General features: G+C 43.6%; 1 protein-coding gene across 1 annotated transcript in view; it reads right to left on the reverse strand.

Moving 5' to 3' along the window:
• Window positions 1-18,911, reverse strand: part of NID2 (nidogen 2 (osteonidogen)) — a 64,523-nt gene that overhangs the window by 38,165 nt on the left and 7,447 nt on the right. Inside the window, exons 3-7 of the mRNA XM_011961796.1 lie at window positions 17,839-18,071; window positions 11,720-12,024; window positions 11,279-11,638; window positions 954-1,103; window positions 283-528 (exon numbers count right to left, since the gene is read on the reverse strand). Coding sequence (XP_011817186.1) covers window positions 283-528; window positions 954-1,103; window positions 11,279-11,638; window positions 11,720-12,024; window positions 17,839-18,071 — 1,294 coding nt within the window. The remainder of the gene's footprint in view (window positions 1-282; window positions 529-953; window positions 1,104-11,278; window positions 11,639-11,719; window positions 12,025-17,838; window positions 18,072-18,911) is intronic.

Raw genomic sequence — 18,911 nt, forward strand, 5'->3', positions numbered from 1 at the left:
TCAATGAATTGGAGTAAGAGGACACAAATGTTCTGAATGGAATCATCCTGTTTCTCAGAACAGCTGGGAGAACATTTAGACGAAATCACTGCCTTTCAAAAATTAGTGATGTGAGGTCAAATCATTCCCAACAACCTCTGGCCAGCAAACTACACACATGTGGCTCTAGAACGTAAAACAAGTGATTCCTCTTTCACTGTGTAAAGGCCTAAAGACATTGCCCCAAGGAGCACCACTGCCAAAGCAACACTGACTACCGGCTTTCTCAGAGACCCTACTCACCTGCAAGGCTGAAGCCATTCTCAGAGCCAGGTTTTTCTAAAGCAAAGAGCCAGCCAAACAGGCCTCCAATTGGTGTGAGCGGGAGGAGGGCCTGGGCTGCTGGCTGTGGGATGTGGCTGATGGCTGTGTAGGCTCTGCCGTCATTGCCCACGACATACGCATGCAGGTCCACGTCGGTGAAGTGCACAGGTGTATGGCCCACGCGGAGGTGGCCACTCACTTTCCCATTCACTCGGTGAGGTGCCCCTAAAAGACAGCAAACCCAGTTAAGCTTGAGCATCATCCTGGCTAGAGATGGGTGTACACAGTTATAATTATTCCATTGACAACTTCCAAAACTCACTCTTTAGCAAGTCGCTTTAATGATTTCCCAACCAATTATCCATATATGAAACAGTCCTGCCTCCAGTCTGTTTTCTCCCCTCCTCCTTCTCTCCACTACAACTTTGGCTCTAATAGCCGGCAGAAGGAAGCATTTCTGGATAATCCTCAAATTGGGAATCAGCCCAAACCAGTTCATTCCCCAAACATTTATTGAGCACCTCCAAGTTGATAGCACTCTGATTTAAGTAGTGGAGATGTTTGGTCCATAAAGCAGAGCTCACAGTGGTAGCTGGAAACAGGCAAGCAGCAGGAATAGACACACAGGAGTTCCCAGTCCCAGTAATTACCTTCGGGCAGACAGTGCTTCCCATTTCCATAAAACTTGGATTGGCAGTGGCAGCAGAAGCCAGTGGCATAGTCCGTGCAGAAGGCATGCCGGGAGCATTGTCTGTGGTTGTGTTCACAGGTTTCCTTGTTGGCAGCATTATGTGTGAAGACTGAAAAATAAAACAAACTTGCCTTAAAAGGACTAAATGATTCCAATGTCATTGCTGCATCAGGGACACAGCATCCGCTCCACAGAAGCAGTTTAGATCATAACAAACAGTTTTTGATGTTTAAGAGACTGGCATAACATTCAACCCAAGGGAATTAACCTGCTTTGTCTGCTGGCAAGAAGAATTGCTTACTGCTCCCAGCTGGGTCTCATTGCAGAGTTGGTGAACTAAGATGAGGCTGCACCCGTGGGTTTGAGTGCAGTAAAATGAAAACGAACCAGTAAGTACATGTTAGGTTGAACTTCATGAAACCACTATTTTTGTGGGTCAAAAAGGGCTAAATATCAGCACTTTTATATGGTTCGACCTAAAGACATCCTGAGAGGAAGACATAATAGAGAAGCTAACAAATGTCTTATGTCTAACCATCCTTCTTTTAGGTAACACTGAACTTAACAAATAGCTGGTCTCACTACCAAGATTGTTTGGATGGAAGGGTCTTAAAGAACACACGCACCTACCTCAAAGAAAGGGCATGAGGAGAAGGGGACAGAGGAGGGCAAAGCAACAGGGATTCAAGCTATTAAAAAGCCCTATGCCTTTGGCAGGGTTTAACTATGATGGGTATGGTACAAGCATGATTTCCATGCGATAGCAGACAGCTTGGGCCCCACTCGCAGATCTTCCAAGAAATTACGGAGGACCAAGATAAACTCAGTGCTCCAGCAGCTGTTGCTTCCATTTCCTACTTATTCTACCCATTAAAAGAAGAGGGCCATCTGTGCTGCAAAGAAATGGGGAAACTGGAACAAATGCCATGGTTCATAAAGGAAATGGCCAAGAGGGTAGGGTGTGGCGGGGGTTGTGGATGGACAGGGGGGTGCTTTCTCGAGGACACTGGGGAATATGCCAATCCCAAGTACGGCCACCAGGAGGCCAAGTGGCTGCACACACCTCTGCCTCCGCATCTGCAGGAGGTTGAGTTGGCTGGAGACTCCAGGAGCATGCTGTTAAGCAGGAATGGCATGGAATTCTAGAGTGAGACACTGAGGCTAGTGTGAAGGAGGACACCCTACTCTTAGGGAAAACCAAGTGGTAGTTGTGTTCCAGGTCTATCTGGAAAGGAGACAGGAGTGGAAGGAAGAAATCCAAAGATCAATCTTTACCCAGTATTCCCAGGGAGAACAGAAAACAAAGGAACTAATGAGACATAGCATCATATAGGTAACAATATCACCAGGATAAAGACTTCCATCAGCAAATTAAAATGTAACAAAGTTAACACTTAAATAGTGCTTAACATATACAAGCTTTACGTTTATCAACTCTTAATTTACACAACAACCCTAGGTAGCAGGGACTCTGTTGTTGAGACAGGGTTTTTCTCTGTCACCCAGGCTGGAGAGCAGTGGTGCAATCTCGGCTCACTGCAACCTGGACTTCCCAGGCTCAAGCGATCTTCCTACCTCAGCTTTTCGAGTAGCTGCAGCCACAAGCGTGCACCACACCTGCCTACTTTGTTTTTCAGTAGGTGTGGGTTGGTTGAGGGAAGGGGTCTCCCTGCATTGCCCAGGCTGGTCTCCGTCTCAAACTCCTGGGCTCAAGTGATCTTCCCACCTAGGCCTTCCAAAGTGTTGGGATTACAGGTGTGAGCCACCACTCTGGTCAGGGACAATTTTTTAACCCGTTTGCAGTTAAAGCTGAGGCACAGTGGATTAAAGTGCCTGAAGTCGCAAAGGCAGTGAGTAGCAAAGGTGGGATCTGAACCTAGGACATCTAGCTCAAGAATCTTAACTGCTGCTCTCTACCACCCCTTCACTGGAAGCCAAGTACGGAGATCATGAGCACTAGGTTAGGGATGCCCACTAGATTAGGGATGACCACGTGTCTGGGGTTCATCAGCACAGACTTCAAGTATAATTCAAGTCATACTTTATAAACCAGGTTTAATGATAGAAGCAAGCAGGGAAGATTATCTAGATGAATATTACAGCATGCTGAAAAACAGCACAGGTAAGAAATGAGAGTAGCAGCAGCGGCATTAACTTTTGGACAGTACTGGAGAGCTGCCTGCAGATCCTTGGGAAAGCAGCAAGCTGAGGGTTGGCAGGACAGACAGTGTCGGTTCAAGTGGAAAATCTGATTGGAACATAGTAGGAATGAAGTTATGACTCAAGATTTAGTATAGGGCCTTGATGACTTGGCTAAGAAATTCCAGTTTGATAAAAATAGAAAATTAGGCATGACTCAACTTTATTTAAACAAGTGACAAGCTTAACTTAAACAGAAAATGATATAAAATTCAAGGCAGAACAACAACAACAAAAAACCCAGGATGGATCATGGTGAAATAGATGGCTGTGAAGAAAACTATCACTGTCTATTCGTTTAAGAAAGGGAAAAAAAATTTGGAGTGAAAAGAAATGAATATAACTTGGATGTGTCAAAATCTCAGGCTTCTATGGCTCAGAAATTCACAACTAAGTGTAAGGAAGCAGCTCCTGGAGGGACTCGCACACTCACACATGTGCTCATGGCTTAAGGGCCATCAGGACTTTCTCCCAGAGCGCAAGGAATGAGGGACTGCAGAAAGCGCCGAGCTCTAGGACTCAACCTCAGCTCTCCCTCGGGGGCTCTGTGGAGACTGCAAACTCTGTCTTTCAGCTTCCTCATCTCTAAAATAAGTAGAGCACCTCTTCCTCACACCTGCATTGCCAGAAGTCGCATTTCTTCTTAATGTACTTCTGAACGCCAAGTAAAAAGGCAATCTGCTACAGGTCTAAAGAGCAGCCATTTGGCCGGGCACAGTGGCTCATGCCTGTAATCCCAGCACTTTGGGAGGCCAAGGTGGGTGGATCACGAGGTCAGGAGATCAAGACCATCCTGCCTAACACGGTGAAACCCTGTGTCTACTAAAAATACAAAAACTTAGCCGGGTGTGGTGGCGGGCACCTGTAGTCCCAGCTACTCGGGAAGCTGAGGCAGGAGAATGGCGTGAACCCGGGAGGCGGAGCTTGCAGTGAGCTGAGATCACACCACTGCATTCCAGCCTGGGTGAGAGCGCGAGACTCTGTCTCAAAAAAAAAAAAAAAAAAAAAAAAAAGCCATTTTCAGAAAATTCAGATAGAAATCAATCCAAACTCTACACTCTGTTCCACCCACAAATTAAGGAAATAACAGGCATGGACTGTATCCTATTTCAGTTATTTTGTGAAGCCTTATTCTGCAACCCAATTCTTATTCTAAGCCTGAATTATGAAACAGGGAGAGCAAAGATGGAGGAGAGAAAGTATAGATATGGAGAGTTAAACTAGGTGGAGTCATAGCTTTTATCTAAGTAAAAAGAGACAGGGCGATGCAGCAAGCAACCTACAAGTGCAACTGTGCAAAGGTTTATAGATTGGAAGCTGGACTACATTTTTCTATTATAGAAAAAGAAATTATAACAATGAGTAGGCTCCCATGACAGGCTATTATGAGACTTAAACTGTAATTACAATGGATTAACTAGTTACTGGTAAGCTAACCTGGGAGTCTTTTTAAACAGTTTTTTGTGGGATATTCTTAGGATGATACTTACGGAGCCAAGAACACACACTCGCTCTTTCAGCTTCATAACAGCCACAGGAAGGAAAGAAGATGGATCAGCCCCTAATCTAGGGGCAGGCAAGGCTCCATTTATAATCCTCTGCCACACCTGCCTTCATGCCCACGTGCACACACAGGTTTGCACACTTAGCATTTACAATGGCAGCTTGTTAGGTGAAAGGTAAATGCTGCTCACAATTTTTGTTCATTCATTCACTAATTCAACAAATATTTACTGAGTATTCACTATAGACCTGGCCTTAGTCTAGAAACTGGGGACATGGCAGGCAGCAAAAGAGACAAAAATTCACATCCCAGCAGTAGTCAATAAACAGGTATATTACTTAGTGAGGTGGATGTGTAAGAGCTGTGCAAAGAAATACAGCAGAGAAAGACAAGAAGGTGGGAGGGGGCGGGTGTACATGGCTCTTTTAAATAGCATGGTCAGGAAAGACCTCAGGAGAAGGTGACTGAGCAGAGGCCAGGAGGTGTGGGAGTGAACCCCACAGATGAGGGGAGGCGGGGTGCTGTGTCAGGCAGGAGGGGTGTGTGGGCATGTGGGAGGGATGGTGAGAGGACAGGTGGCCTGGGTCATTCATGCAGGGTCTCAGAGGTCACAGGAAGGATCTGGGCTTTCATCTGAGTGAGATGGGAAGCACTAGATGTTCTGAAGGTGGAACCAAGAAGGTTTGCTGGTGGATTGGATGTGGGATGATAGTCCTGATATGGGAAACCAAAAGGGTGGAGCTGCCAGTTACTGAGATAGGGAGACTGAGGAGGAGCAGGTTTGTGGGGTTCAGTTCTGACAACAGCATGAGGCGTCAAGGAAATTCACCAAGGGGTGAATAACAACTTACACCCTCAGCACAGCGCCATGCAGTCCTTCTCACGGAGAGCTGCATTTCTCCCGGTGGATTCCAGGGACCACGGCATCAGGATCACCTGAGGTTTCTGTTAAAAATGCAAATTCTGAGGGCCCACCTTAGACCTACCAATTCCACTCTCTGGGTGCCTCCTAGCAATCTACACTTTAGCCACCCCGCAAGTGATTCTCATACCAATTGATGTTGATAGAAGGCTTGGGATACTCACAAGCCTTGCATTTCTGAGCTAGGTGTTGCTCATTAATGTCGTTAACAAATTTAATCTGACCAATTAGCAGCGCCTCGGGTGGGTAGAATGTTAGGAAATGCTCTCGTGCTCATTCCTGGCCATCTGAGAAGCAGAGCTCGGCCCACTTGGGCATCCATCCACAAGAATACCACGTGAAGATTCTTTAGTGAAGGTAACACAGACGCACAGCAGCCAGATAGCCCTTCCCTGAAGAAGGGGGAGACCTGGAGCTAGAACAGTGCTGAGCCCATGTGCAGCTATTTATCCAGGGCAAGAAAAGCCAGACGTCCAGCCAACGTGACTGCTCAAATTTCTAAGGGAATTGCAGTGAAACTCAAAGAGGCTGAACTTCTTGAAGGCTGGGAATCAAGATCTGGATCCCAGCTAGATGAGATGTGCAATGAACACATCCAAGGAAAAGTGGCACTTTTTCTTTTCGGTGGTCATTTGCATGTCCCTTCCTATCGTGGCTTTGAGTGTATTTTCTTGCACTTCTTCCTATTCTAGTAAGATATTATCTCCATTTTATCAATGAGAAAATTGAGGCCCAGAGAGATTAATCTTCTGGCTCTAAATCTCATCAAACTGAGGGGGCATCAGAATCACTGAAGTGCAGAGGAATATGGTAGGGTCGGACAAGAGGGTGAGAGAGGGCAGGCGTACTTGGTTCTTTTAAATAGTATGATCAGGGAAGACCTTGGGAGAAGGAGACATTTGGGCAGAGGCCTGGAGGAGTTGAAGGAGTGAGCTGACTTAAAAATGTAGATTCTGGTTCAGAAGGTGGAGGAGGGGTTTGGAAATCAGTGTTTTTAACTATGTTCCCAGCTGAGTGAGAGGAGGGTAGATGAGACCCCACACTTTGAGAAATACAGTTTCTAGTCCATGGCCTCCTCTGGGTCCCACGCTCTTCCAGGAAGCTCCTGCCATGGAGAGTCAGACCATAAAGAGGTCTGCTGGCACCTCAGGGCACAGCAGGAAGGTGGAGGCTGGCCATGTTTGAATGAGCTCATTTTGTCACGGATTTATTAACTGAGGTTTGATAGTTGCTAAAGGATTCTTAACGTGAAGACTTTAAATCTCACTTTTTTTTCCCCATTTAATGCTTTTTTTTTTTTTTTTTTAACTTTTCTCAAGTCCTTAATAGAAAGAAAAATGGGGTAGGGATACATCAGAGGAAAGAAAGAAATGCCCTGCCAAAGGACTTGAGACTTGTCCTAACTGGGAGTTTGTAACAAAAATGGAAAATTCTCCTCTGCACTTGTTCTGAGCCACCTTTCAATCTTCATTTTCCCAGAAACACTTAAGCACTTGTCTGCAGCCCTTGGCCGGCCTGCCCTTCTTCACGGAGGGCCCTGGCCCAGCCACAGGGGAGGTTCCATGGTATGGACCAGGTTCACTGGGCCAACACAGAGGGACACAGGAGGCTTCGTGCACAGGGCTGCCTCAGGACAGCTGCAGCGACTATTAACAATTTTTACTGCTACCTCAAACAAAAAGAATGGGCATTTTCACTGCAGGACAAATTCTTCTAAGTTTTTCCATCTCCCAGAATGACAGACTAGCTAGGAAAACCATATCCAACTTTATAATGAAAAAACAGTGGAAAGCTTTTTCGTCCAGTTTTCATGTTTGTTTAATTTTGATGTATGTGTGTGGCATGTAATGATGCTGTTGGCAAACAGTGATCAGGACCCTGGGGGTGGCCTTTTACAACTGCTGGCATGACACTAACAGGCTCTCTTCACTTCTGGTGAAGGGAGAGGGGCTCTACCAGGGAATCTCCTCATACAGGTGTCTTCACAGGTATTGGGGGGCAGTGGGGACTCCTGGTGGCAGACCCTCTGCAACCTGGAGGTGCACGCAGGGGGGTGGTCTTTGGCACCTGGAGGGTTGCACTGGCAGCAGAACCTGCTTGAATTCTTCTCAGGGTGGAAGTCGAGCTTGCAACATGCTCCTGCAGCCTTTCCCAAGGCCAAAAGTGGAGTGGGACTACGTGAGGTTTCTGAAGGCCAGGTGTCCTTCCTCCTAACTCATCATGCAGACTAAGATTAAATTAAGCTGCGTATAGCACCACCTCAGCAGGCTGAAGAATAACTATGACCCCTATTGGTAAACCTCATTCCTTTCTACTCACAACACAGGCAGTCCCATGGTCCCAGGCAACTGAAGCCCTCACTGCCAACTCCCTCACCTCACTGCCTTAATCAACCTTTGTCTCTGTCTCTCTCACTCCCTTCCTCCCTCCTCATTCCCACCTCTGCACCTCTGCTCTTGTCACTTCTCTGTTCATGTTTTCACAAATTCGCCCTCTCATACTCTGACCCCAGGCCTGGCTCAAGCCCCTCCTTCCTCACAATGACTTCCCCAACAGCAGTGACACTCCCGGACAGTGCCTTTGACTCTGTGTCACCCTACAGCTTTCTCTAATTTCTTCATGGTTTTGTTGCAGTCTTTGCCCTTGCTAAGACAAGTCGCTAAGTATTCCCAAGCTCAGTTTCCATCTCTGTAAAATGGGAAGGATGATAGTACCCACCTTATAGGACAATTTTTTTTTTCAGGCAGTATCTCTTTCTGTTGCCCAGGCTATGCAGTGGCACAGTCATGGCTCACTGTAGCCTGGAACTCTTGGGCTCAAGTGATCCTCCCACTTCAGCCTCCTGAGTAGCTAGGACCACAGGTGAGCACCACCACACCTGGCTAACTTTTTAAATTTTTTATAGAGACAAGGTCTCCCTTTGTTGCCCAGGCTGGTCTCGAACTCCCCACAGGACATGCCAAGTTCCCACTTTAGAGCAGCAGGCTGCACTCAGCAAATGCCAGCCAAAACTTCCACTAGCACCGAGTCAGAGACAGGTACATGGCAGGTGCTTGGGTAACTTTTTGACTTCACAACAAAACTACCAGAGCTCCCTGGAAACAAGACTCCTCAGACAAAGCATGCTTGCACATCCACCCACTGCTGTTCTGTGGCCTAGGAAGACAGAGCTCGAGTGTGGCCGGGACATTCCTGCCTGGTGTAGATATGATCTAAAAATCTAAATTTCTGAACAAAAAGAAAGGTCTGTAAAATGAGTCCCTAAGGAAAAAAAAATGTAAAAAGGAGTGATATTTTCTGGGCCTTTAACTAAATCTTGATTTCTTGGTTTAGCAAGATGACTACCCTGAAGCTTCAACGGAAAACTAAAATGTATTGGGCAGGTGATTCCCAGGCTCAGTTTCAATTCTAGCAAGTACATGATGAGGTCTTCATTAACTCTGTTTTAGGGCTGAGGAGAGCCAAGGGTCCAACAGACTCTATGTCTTGACCCAAACTGCATAGCAGAGCTGGGAGTCAAGGTCAAGTCCACCCAGCACCAAAACCATGTGCTTTCTATTCCATCAGTAGAAAAAGCCAGGCGGTTGCCACATGGCTGGGTCCTTAGTACCGGGCAATGTTCTATGTCTCTGCCACTCCCACCCCACAACTTCCCAGAGGAAGTCCACACTTACCAGATAGACCTCTGAGCCGCCAATGTTTTATGTGAAAAAAATGGTCACTGCATCCCCTCAAACGTATTTAACAATTGCATGCTTCTATACTTCACACATTTCCCTAAGTTCCTTAAAAAAAAAACTGGGTTTTTTTTGTCTAAGTTTCAACTTCTAGTTAGATTTCTTCCCCCCAAATGTGTATTAACCAGCTTTTTCACAGGCGTTTTTTGCCATTACCAAGATGTCTATAGTAGACTGCATCCGGCAGCTGATAAATATCATAGTTCATGCCCTACAGCGGTTATAGCTGTGCCTCTGTTCTACTCTATGGCTGGTTCCTGAAGCCTCCTGCCCTTTACTCCAGTGATCTCGAGCTCTCAGAGCCTGAACCAGGGTGTGCAGTCCCTTCTTAACCCTTTAATACATGACTCCATAGATCTGCTTTTTAATATTCCCACGCTCTTCCCGGGGAAGGAAATCACAGCCCACAAATGAGAAGGCCATTCAGGAATGCATCTTTACCTCAAATCCCTTTGTGAAAATCTTTGATACTTGGCTTGAAAATGTACTTACAGGAAACTCATACTTTAAATTCTGGAGATTCTCAGAAGGATCTGAAGGTTCTAAAGACTTCCAATAAAATGTACATCTTCAACTTCATGGAAATGTGGCCCCTTAGGCACAAATTCACACGAAACTCTTTAATATGCACATTCTTCATTCTCTACCCATCCTCCACCCCATTCCCACTGTTTTAAATCTTCTAAAATTAGTAACAGCAGCCACTATTTATTAAGAACCAGTGAGTGCAGACATGAAGCCAAGAACTTCACATACCCTGTCTCACTGAATCCTCCCAAGAAAGTCATGAGAAATCAGAGGCTTACGAGTTACATAAGTTACTTCACCACCCAGCAAGCTTGGTAGCCCGGATTCAAACCTGAGGCTGACACCAATGTACTCCCTTGAATCCTTATACAATGCCACATTAGTCAGAAAATATTTTCTTCCCTCCTGAAGTTAGTACTTCTCCATGCAATATCCTGCAGATAATACCAGAACAGAACCCAGAAGGCTCTCTGCTAGGTCAGCCATGTTTTTGCCACAACAGTGACAGGAAACAGAAAAGGTGGAAAAACATGGAGATTCAGAACAAAGCAGTCACCTCTGACCTCTTTCTTCCTATGAGAGGTCAGATGAGCAGTCCCTGGAACAAATGGGAGTGAATCTGGGTCAGTTTCCCATTCACATCTTTCCATGCCTAATGGGGAAGAAACAGCCAGCATGACAAGTCTCAACGAGGGCTAGAAGACTGACATAGGCCCCGTGTCCATGATAATTAACCACCGCCTGCTCTCGGCATCTCCCTCCTCGCCTCTCAGTCCGATCAGTGCGTCATGAAATGAGGACAGGGCTCCAGGGAGGTGCATGCCACAGCTGCATAGCCATGAACCAGAAATGACAACAGACACAGGTGTTTAGTCATTTTCTTTCCCTGTGGGCTCTCCTCTCCCACACATCACAAGCATATCTCCCCAACCAAGGGAAGTGCTAGGCTTGTCCCACAACAGAGTATGAATCTGGCATGTTCATCTGAGCCAGCACAACTCACCACTTTAAAAAGCACAAACCCATCCCTCACTGGAATGTGTATGAAGCCACAAAATGTTTTACCTTTGCTGAACTTTCAAACTGAAATAGTTCATTACACTTGAGAGCGTAGCTGGCATAACAAACCGAGTTTTCCCCCACTCACTTCATGAGGCCCGTATTTTTAAAAAAACATTATTAATGATCAAGAGATTCCAAACAGAATCTGCCTGCCAAGATTTATTTGGCAAAGGAAATTTACTCTATCTCTTGAAACACAGGGATTAAAAATTAGATCCAATCTTCTTTTTGCTAAACTTTTCACCTACCCACTTAAGAGAAAAATCACAACTCTATGCAAAACCAGCAAGGTTAAGATGAAACCTCAGCACCCAGTTTTCTAATGCACTCACCCTCAGTGTCGGAACCTATGTTGTCTTCCAGTCCCACCTCATACGTCCCTCGACTTAGGGGTGTAGTGTGACCTGAAGCAGGGTAATTTCGAAGAACAATTTCTTCTTCAGGATGAGCTGGGGGAACATCCACTTCTGAAGGCACTGGCCCTCCATCTGGGTAGGGCTGGATGCTTCTGTTTTCAGGGTACGGTGGTGGAGTTTCCCAGGAAGGAGCCAGTGAATCTCTGTCTGCCTCGGGTGGAGCTGGGCTTCTGGTGCCTCTCTCGTCCCAGGGCTCAACTTGACCTTTTAAATCTAGCCCCTCTACCTCTCCCAGAGATGTTCCTTCTTTGGTGTGAGGGTCCAAGGTAGCAGATTCTGTTTCAGGATAGAATGGCCAATAAGTAGGTGTTGGATGCAAGGAGGAGGACAGATCAGAATCTGGAGGAGAGATCCTACCCTCTAAAGGCTTTGTATCTACTTTGGACTGGAAGGAAACATCAATGCTGCTGTGGCCATTCAATGCTTCCTCTGGTTCACCCGGAAGGTATTCAGCTTCCTCCTCATTCACATCATAGTAATCCAAATTGTCCTCATTATAGTCACTTTCCAGGGCTGTAGCATGGCTGAAGGAACGTCCCAGGGGAACAGAAGAGTGGGCAGCAGAAAGGTCTCGTCCAACTGCGGCTGGCCTGACGTTGTCCAACAGGGAAGTGCTGCCGATATGGAAAGCCCACACTCCAGGGATCCCCAGGTTGCTTAGTCTAAATAAAAAGGAAACGGTCATTGTAACAAATGTAACAATAGTGTCCATTCACCCACCTTCCTAGAAGGTGAACAACTAACTGAAAGACAGCTGGGCATGGTGGCTCACACTTATAATCCCATCACTTTGTAAGGCCAAAGTAGGAGGATGACTTAAGCCCAGGAGTTTGAGACCAGTCGAGGCAACGTAGTGAGACCCTGGCTCTACAAAACACTTCTCTAAAAAAAATTAGCCAGGTATGTGCCACACGCCTGTGCTTCCAGCTACTCAGGAGGCTGAGGTGGAAGGGTCACTTGAGCCCAGCAGTTCCAGGTTACAGTGGGCTTTGGCTGCAACCACCGCACCCCAGCCTGTGTGGCAGAGTGAGACCCTGTCTCAAAAAAACAAAAACCAAAAAACCTGAAAGGCTATTAAGATCAGGTTCAGTTTTCACGGGTATATAAAACCAAATAAAAGCAGACTTACACGGTAACTAAAAGGATCATACTGGACTTTTGATGTGAACTACCCCTTTATTTAACATTATGTTTCAAAACTGTATGCCACAGAATGCCAGACCATCAAATTATCAATCTGCTCTATAATCCAAATGGTTTATCTAAAATCTGGCTATCTGAAAATAAACAAGGAATGTAGGAATGTTTCATCCTTCCTCCACTTGTCTGGAAACTTATAACACGTTTAAAAAATGTATGCTTAAAACTCTACCAAATACTGACACTCGAATGACTACTACATACTTTCAAGAGCTGGTGATGCCCCTTCCCTGTGCCAAGTGTTTCACATTCTTCAATACAGTCTGCAAGTTACAGGCGATCATGTTCAACTTTATAGAGGAGGAAATAGGTTTTAAAAGGCTAACTGATCTTCTGAAAGTCATGTAACAAACAACTGGATCCGAATTCAGTTAACACCAAAGCCCATGCTCTACACATCTATGTTATATTATGACTGAAAACCATACCACACACTGCAGTCAATAAGCATCTGAATTATCATTACTGTACAGAATATTAAAGACATTTCATTGTTTATTCACTTGAACTGACCAATTCGCTAATCCACAAAGAACGGTGAGTCAACGTAAAAAAATTCAAAGAAATACAAATGCCAAAACCTAAAAAAATTTTTTTGGCACTGAAAAAGTTAAGGAGCAAATAAGAAAGTAGCTTAGAGGTCTTTTAAAGACTTCCGGAAACAGCTCTCTCATTTCCTCCATGAGAGAAGAACATGAACTCCATTCAGTTTCTAAATATCCCAATATTTAATTATTTTACTCAATGATATACCCTAAAGAGAACAACTACATAGGATTTCTGAAAATATGGGAAAACCTGAGTGAACAAGGGTCTGGCTATGTTGAAAATGCCAGTTTGTATACTCCTCTGATATTTATACAAAACACTAGGCTCAAATTCTCCCAAGCAATGAAATTACCTCAAAAGTCAGTCAATGAGGAATAAGAGTCAATGGCTAATAAGATAATAAAAAATTCACTGAATTATATAAGAACAAAATATCTTTCTTCATTTGGGTGGGTACTAATCATGTTCATGTGGATTTCTATAGTAATAATATTTTTCAGTACAATTTGAAAATGTCTTTCTCTTGTGTGTGTACGCATGTATGTATATGTATATGCTGTGGTCACTATTGTGATAAATTTAGGGAAAGAGAAGCATAGAAAGAAAAACTGATTTTGTGTGCAATATGCTATACATATTTGTTAAGTTCACAAGAGTTAATGTTGGTGTTTATTGGTAAGCAAATAAGGAAAACTAAAGACAGTAAGAGAAAATTCAGAAGTTCTGAGGATATTGAGTTTATTATCACATTAGAGGTGTTGCAACTATGAAATTTCCTCTTGAAGTTAGAAACAAACTATAAAACCTTCAAAAAGTGGAAAAATATAGATTATGGCCAATAAAAGCTAAATAAAAAAACCTTCTAATTATATATAAATCACTATCCTGGATTTTGTCATTATGCATAATGGAAAAGTAACCAATTTGAGTTTATTTTAAAAATCCAAGGTCATCTGGAAGCTTAGTAATAGAAAGAATTTTATTTATTAATTTATTTATTTCTAGATTTCTTAATTTATTTCTAGAAAGGAAAATTGGGTTACAAAATGGAATGACAATGCCTTCCTCCCTGGGTTGTTAGGAGAAGTAAGTGAGAAAACCACATTAAAATGCCTAGCACTGACCAGGCGTGGTGGTTCACGCCTGTAATCCCAGCACTTTGGGAAGTCAAAGTGGGCGGGTCACCTGAGGTTAGGAGTTCAAGACCAGCCTGGCCAACATGGTGAAACCCTATCTCTACTAGAAATACAAAAAAATTAACCAGGTGTGATGGTGTGTGCCTGTAATCCCAGCTACTTGGGAGGCTAAGGCTGCAGAAAAGCTTGAACCCAGGAGGCAGAGGTTGCAGTGAGCCAAGGTCATGCCACTGCACTCCAGCCTGGATGACAGAACAAGACTCCATCTCAAAAAAATAAATAAATAAAATGCCTATCACTGGCCCTACACATCATGAATACTTATTAACTACTGTCTTGTCTTCCAGAATATAGAAAAGTATGATTTCAAAATATACACATGTGAATTCATAGTTAAATTTGCAGAGGAAGAGTATGACAAACATTATGAACTATATAATTTATGACCTTTGAGCTCACAGTTGTGAGACAAATTCAAGGAAGAAAATAATTGACTAGGAAAATAACTTTACTCTTAATTATTTATTTAGAGGTAGGGTCTCATTCTGTCACCCAGGCTGGAGCATAGTGGTATGATCATGGCTCACTGTAGCCTCAACCACCTGGGCTCAAGTGATCCTCCCACTTCAGCCTCCCAAGTAGCTGGGTCTACAGGTGGACACAACCACACCCAGCTAATTTGGTTAATTTTTAGTAGAGATTAGGTCTCACTATGCCGCCCAGGCTGGCCTTAAAAGCCTGAGCTCAAGCAATCCTCCCACCTTGGCCTCCCAAAGAGCTGAGATTAAAACCACCTTGCCCAGCCTAACTTTACTCTTGAGAGATGCATACTAAGGCATATAGCAATGAACTGGCATGATGTTTGTGACTTACTTTAAAACACTTAAACAAGCCGGGTGTGGTGGCTCACACCTGTAATCCTGCACTTTGGGAGGCTGAGGCAGGTGGATCACCTGAGGTCAGGAGTTTGAGACCAGCCTGGCCAACATGATGAAATACTGTCTCTACTAAAAATACAAAAATTAGCCAGGTGTGGTGGTGGGCGCCTGTAATCCTAGCTACTGGGAGGCTGTGTCAGGAGAATTGCTTGAACCCAGGAGGCGGAGGTTGCAGTGAGCACAAGATCATGCCACTGCACTCCAGCCTGGGTAACGAGAGCGAAACTCTGTCTCAAAAAAAAAAAAAAAAAAGAAAAGAAAAAAAAATTAAATAAACAAAGAAATGAATATGGCAAAATGTTTACAATGTATAAATCTAGGTGATGGGCATTTGGGTGTTCATTTAGTTATTCTCTCCACTTTTCTGTATATTTTTGAAAATTTAAATAATGAAAAGTAGAATAGAAGATTATATTGAAGGACATTTCTATGATTTTGATGTACAGAAGTTCTTCCTAAGAATAACTCCAAGATCCAAAATCAGAAAGGAAAAGACCGGTAACTTTGACAATCTGAAATGTACAACTGCTAAATCATATACCCTTTCTCAGCAATTCCACTTTTAAGAATTTATTTTAGGGAGAAACGAGAATGTGAGCAATGTTTATTATGCTGTTTACTGCAATGATGTTTATAACAAGAAAAATCAGAAATATGTGAAATGTTCATTAATAAGCTGTCTTTATACATATATGTCACAATGTTTTATAACCTTAAAATGGTAATATAGACAGACATCTGACTGAAAGACCCCTATAAGAAGATATTAATGTGAGAACACCACTTATATAGCAAAAGAATCATTTTGGTTTTAAAAGTTTTGTATATACCTGAATTCTAGAGAAGGACCGTTAACACTCGTTATCACTTGAAGCAGTGATTATGGGTAACTTCTTCTTTTATTTCACATTATTCTGCATTGCTTGTGCTTTACTGTTTGTATTAAGCATGGATTACACTAAAGAAAAATATGTGAGTCATTTGGCCCCATATCTTACTCTGCTTTCGCCAAGCAATTCAGAGATTTCTGGGAAGTATCAAAGATAACAACGAAGGAAGGCATGAAAAGGGTTAGATGGAAATGCTGTCTGTGTGTTTGTGTGTCACACGCAATTGTGGGTGTTAGTTCCAAGAGACCTTTACGGCTCTGTTCAGGGAACACAATTGCTTTTTCCCCCAGGCCTTTTGGCCCCACTGTCTCCTGTCTCCTGTCTCCTGTGTAGACGCCAGCACTTACCCAGGGCTCTGTAATTGTTGATCTATTTGTCTATCAACCCTAATAGGGTACAAGCTGCTGGTGTGCAGGACCAGTGTCTTAGAAATCTTTGTATTCCATGTGCTTGGCCATTGTCACTTCTCTATAATGCCTGAGGAATAATAAATCTATGAGCTCCCAAGTAGAAGAGAAGGGTGGAACCAGAGCAGGAAAAGTAAGGAACTGAATTTGCTCCAGAGTCCAGATTAAGTGGCAGCCTAGATGGAGCCCTAAAGATGCCCAATGTGGACCATAAGGCTGGGAAAGGAAACAAGGACTCAGCACAAGATAAAATAAGTAGTTCAGCACTCCAGACTTGAGCTTGGATTTCGGCTTCATCACTTAACTTTGAGATCATAGGCAATTTATTTAACTTCCCTAAGTTCCTCTGTAAAATTGGGAAAATAGTAGTACTAACCTACAATTCTTATGAGTTTTAATTAAGATAACATCTGGAAAGTATTTAGCACAATGCTTGGCAAATAGTAAGTTTCCAATAAATGTCAGCTCTGAGTAACCAAATCTGGCTATAGTGGTCTCTTTCTGGTAGCCGAGCAGAGCAGATGGCATGCAAAAGTATAAGGTGTTTCTATACCTACCCAGAACTGATTAAATGAAGCTGAGAAGAAGTTAATGGAGGCCAGGAAGTAACCAATGTATTCTGTCTGGCTTCTGTATTCAGGAAATGAATACAAGCAAGGGCACCCCTATCCCCCTCATACGCCCCCCACAAAAAACCTGAAGTCAAAGAATATCCTACTGGCACTATCTGTACTGGCAAAATGCAGAAGAGCTTATTATTACACTAGTTAAGTGAGCCCTCTGGATCATTCATTCATTCATCCATCTATTTACTAAATGCCCATTATGGGCAGACACTGATGAGTCTAAGGAATGGGTTCAATTCACTTTAGGTAATGAAGCCAGAGAGACATCCTCGGACTTCCGGAAACCTATAAATCTTAGTTATTTTTCCTGCAAATTACATTACTCAATTTAATGTTTAACAGTATCTGTCCAAAAGACTAAATCACAGTGCTTCCTCCTGTGAAATGATTAATCTAGAAAACCTCAAACTGGGCGGTTTATGACTGGGTATTTTTATGTGGTTCCAAGAGCAATGTTTTTCATATCAAGCCTCAGTGGCTCTACAAATATACACACATACTGTTCTGTTTCCAGTATCTATACCCAATAGAGCAGGAAAAATAAAGGACCTTTTATGTTTTGGTGAACTTGATCCTTCCAGGGTTTAATCTAGTTTCTCGGTTTTGACTTGATGCCTTGCTTAGAAGCCACCAAGATATTATTTAATGGTCTTATGGTCACTTGTGCTCAGGTACCTCCTAAAAGTCCTTCTAGTCAAATAGGAAAGGGCTTCAGCTCAATGTTACTTACTGATAGAGATTTTTCACAGACTGTTCAGTGCTAGTCAAGCTGAAATATGGTCCTTCTGACTTCAGATCATCAGCCTCCCCTCGGCAGAAGCCCACCCGAGCTGGAAGCTGAAGCTGGACATTGTAAGACTCTTTGGGGCGGGTTCCAAGGAACTGCAGGCCATTGGCAGGATAAAGAAAGAGGGCGTAGCTATCAGACCCATCAGATGCCAACACTGCCTGGAAAGTGTTCAGCTGTGAGGAAAAAAAAAAGGAGAGAGAGAAATGTCCTGTAAAAAAACAAATAAACGAAGAAAGAAATAGAATGCAAGCAAAGCATTTTCCCCTTTCTCAGGATTCCTCCAACCTGTTTTTAAATGTCGTCTTCTTTAAAATTTCCTCTTCAAGTTACTAACATAATTTCATAAGTGATATTACTGATTATTGCAAATACCATTTGTCAATTTAGATTAATAGTTGAAATATGCATAGGTAAAACATAGGTTAAAAATATATACACTTTTAAGGTTTCAAACTTCTCTCATCCAAACCTCTTTCAGCGCTAAGAGCAATCAGCAAAATTAACTTGTCCATCCTGCAGTCACTGCCCTAGTTTATAACCCTAGGCACTTGGCATCTCTCATTGGCATCATTCGTTCATTCGTTCATTCATTTATCCATTCATCCATTTATGCCCACTATGGGCCGGCACTGTGTTAGGCCTAGTTGGTCAAAAGGCCTCCTTACTGTCTCACAGCCTCACTTTCTTTCCTCTTCCATCTACCCTTTCATACGAGCATTGGGTCATCCTCATTTCACAGATGAGAAAAAGACACAGGGGCTAACAGGTCTTCCTCAGGTCAGGTGGCAAGTATGTGGTGGTGGGCCAGCCAGCTCTACAGCCCGCACCCTCGGACACCCTAACCCCTCCTCAACATGTCATTCAAGGTGAGTTGTAACCTGGCTGCATACGTCCCTCCCAGGCTCAGTTCCACTGCATCTTTGTCAGACTATTTAATAGTCCCCATTTGCACCATGTCCTTGGATGCTTCTACACTTTGCTCATGGTTCCCTGTGCCTAGAAACCCTCCTAAC

Source organism: Colobus angolensis, unplaced genomic scaffold, assembly GCF_000951035.1.
Source record: "Colobus angolensis palliatus isolate OR3802 unplaced genomic scaffold, Cang.pa_1.0 Scaffold57, whole genome shotgun sequence".
NCBI classification, from domain to species: domain Eukaryota; kingdom Metazoa; phylum Chordata; class Mammalia; order Primates; family Cercopithecidae; genus Colobus; species Colobus angolensis.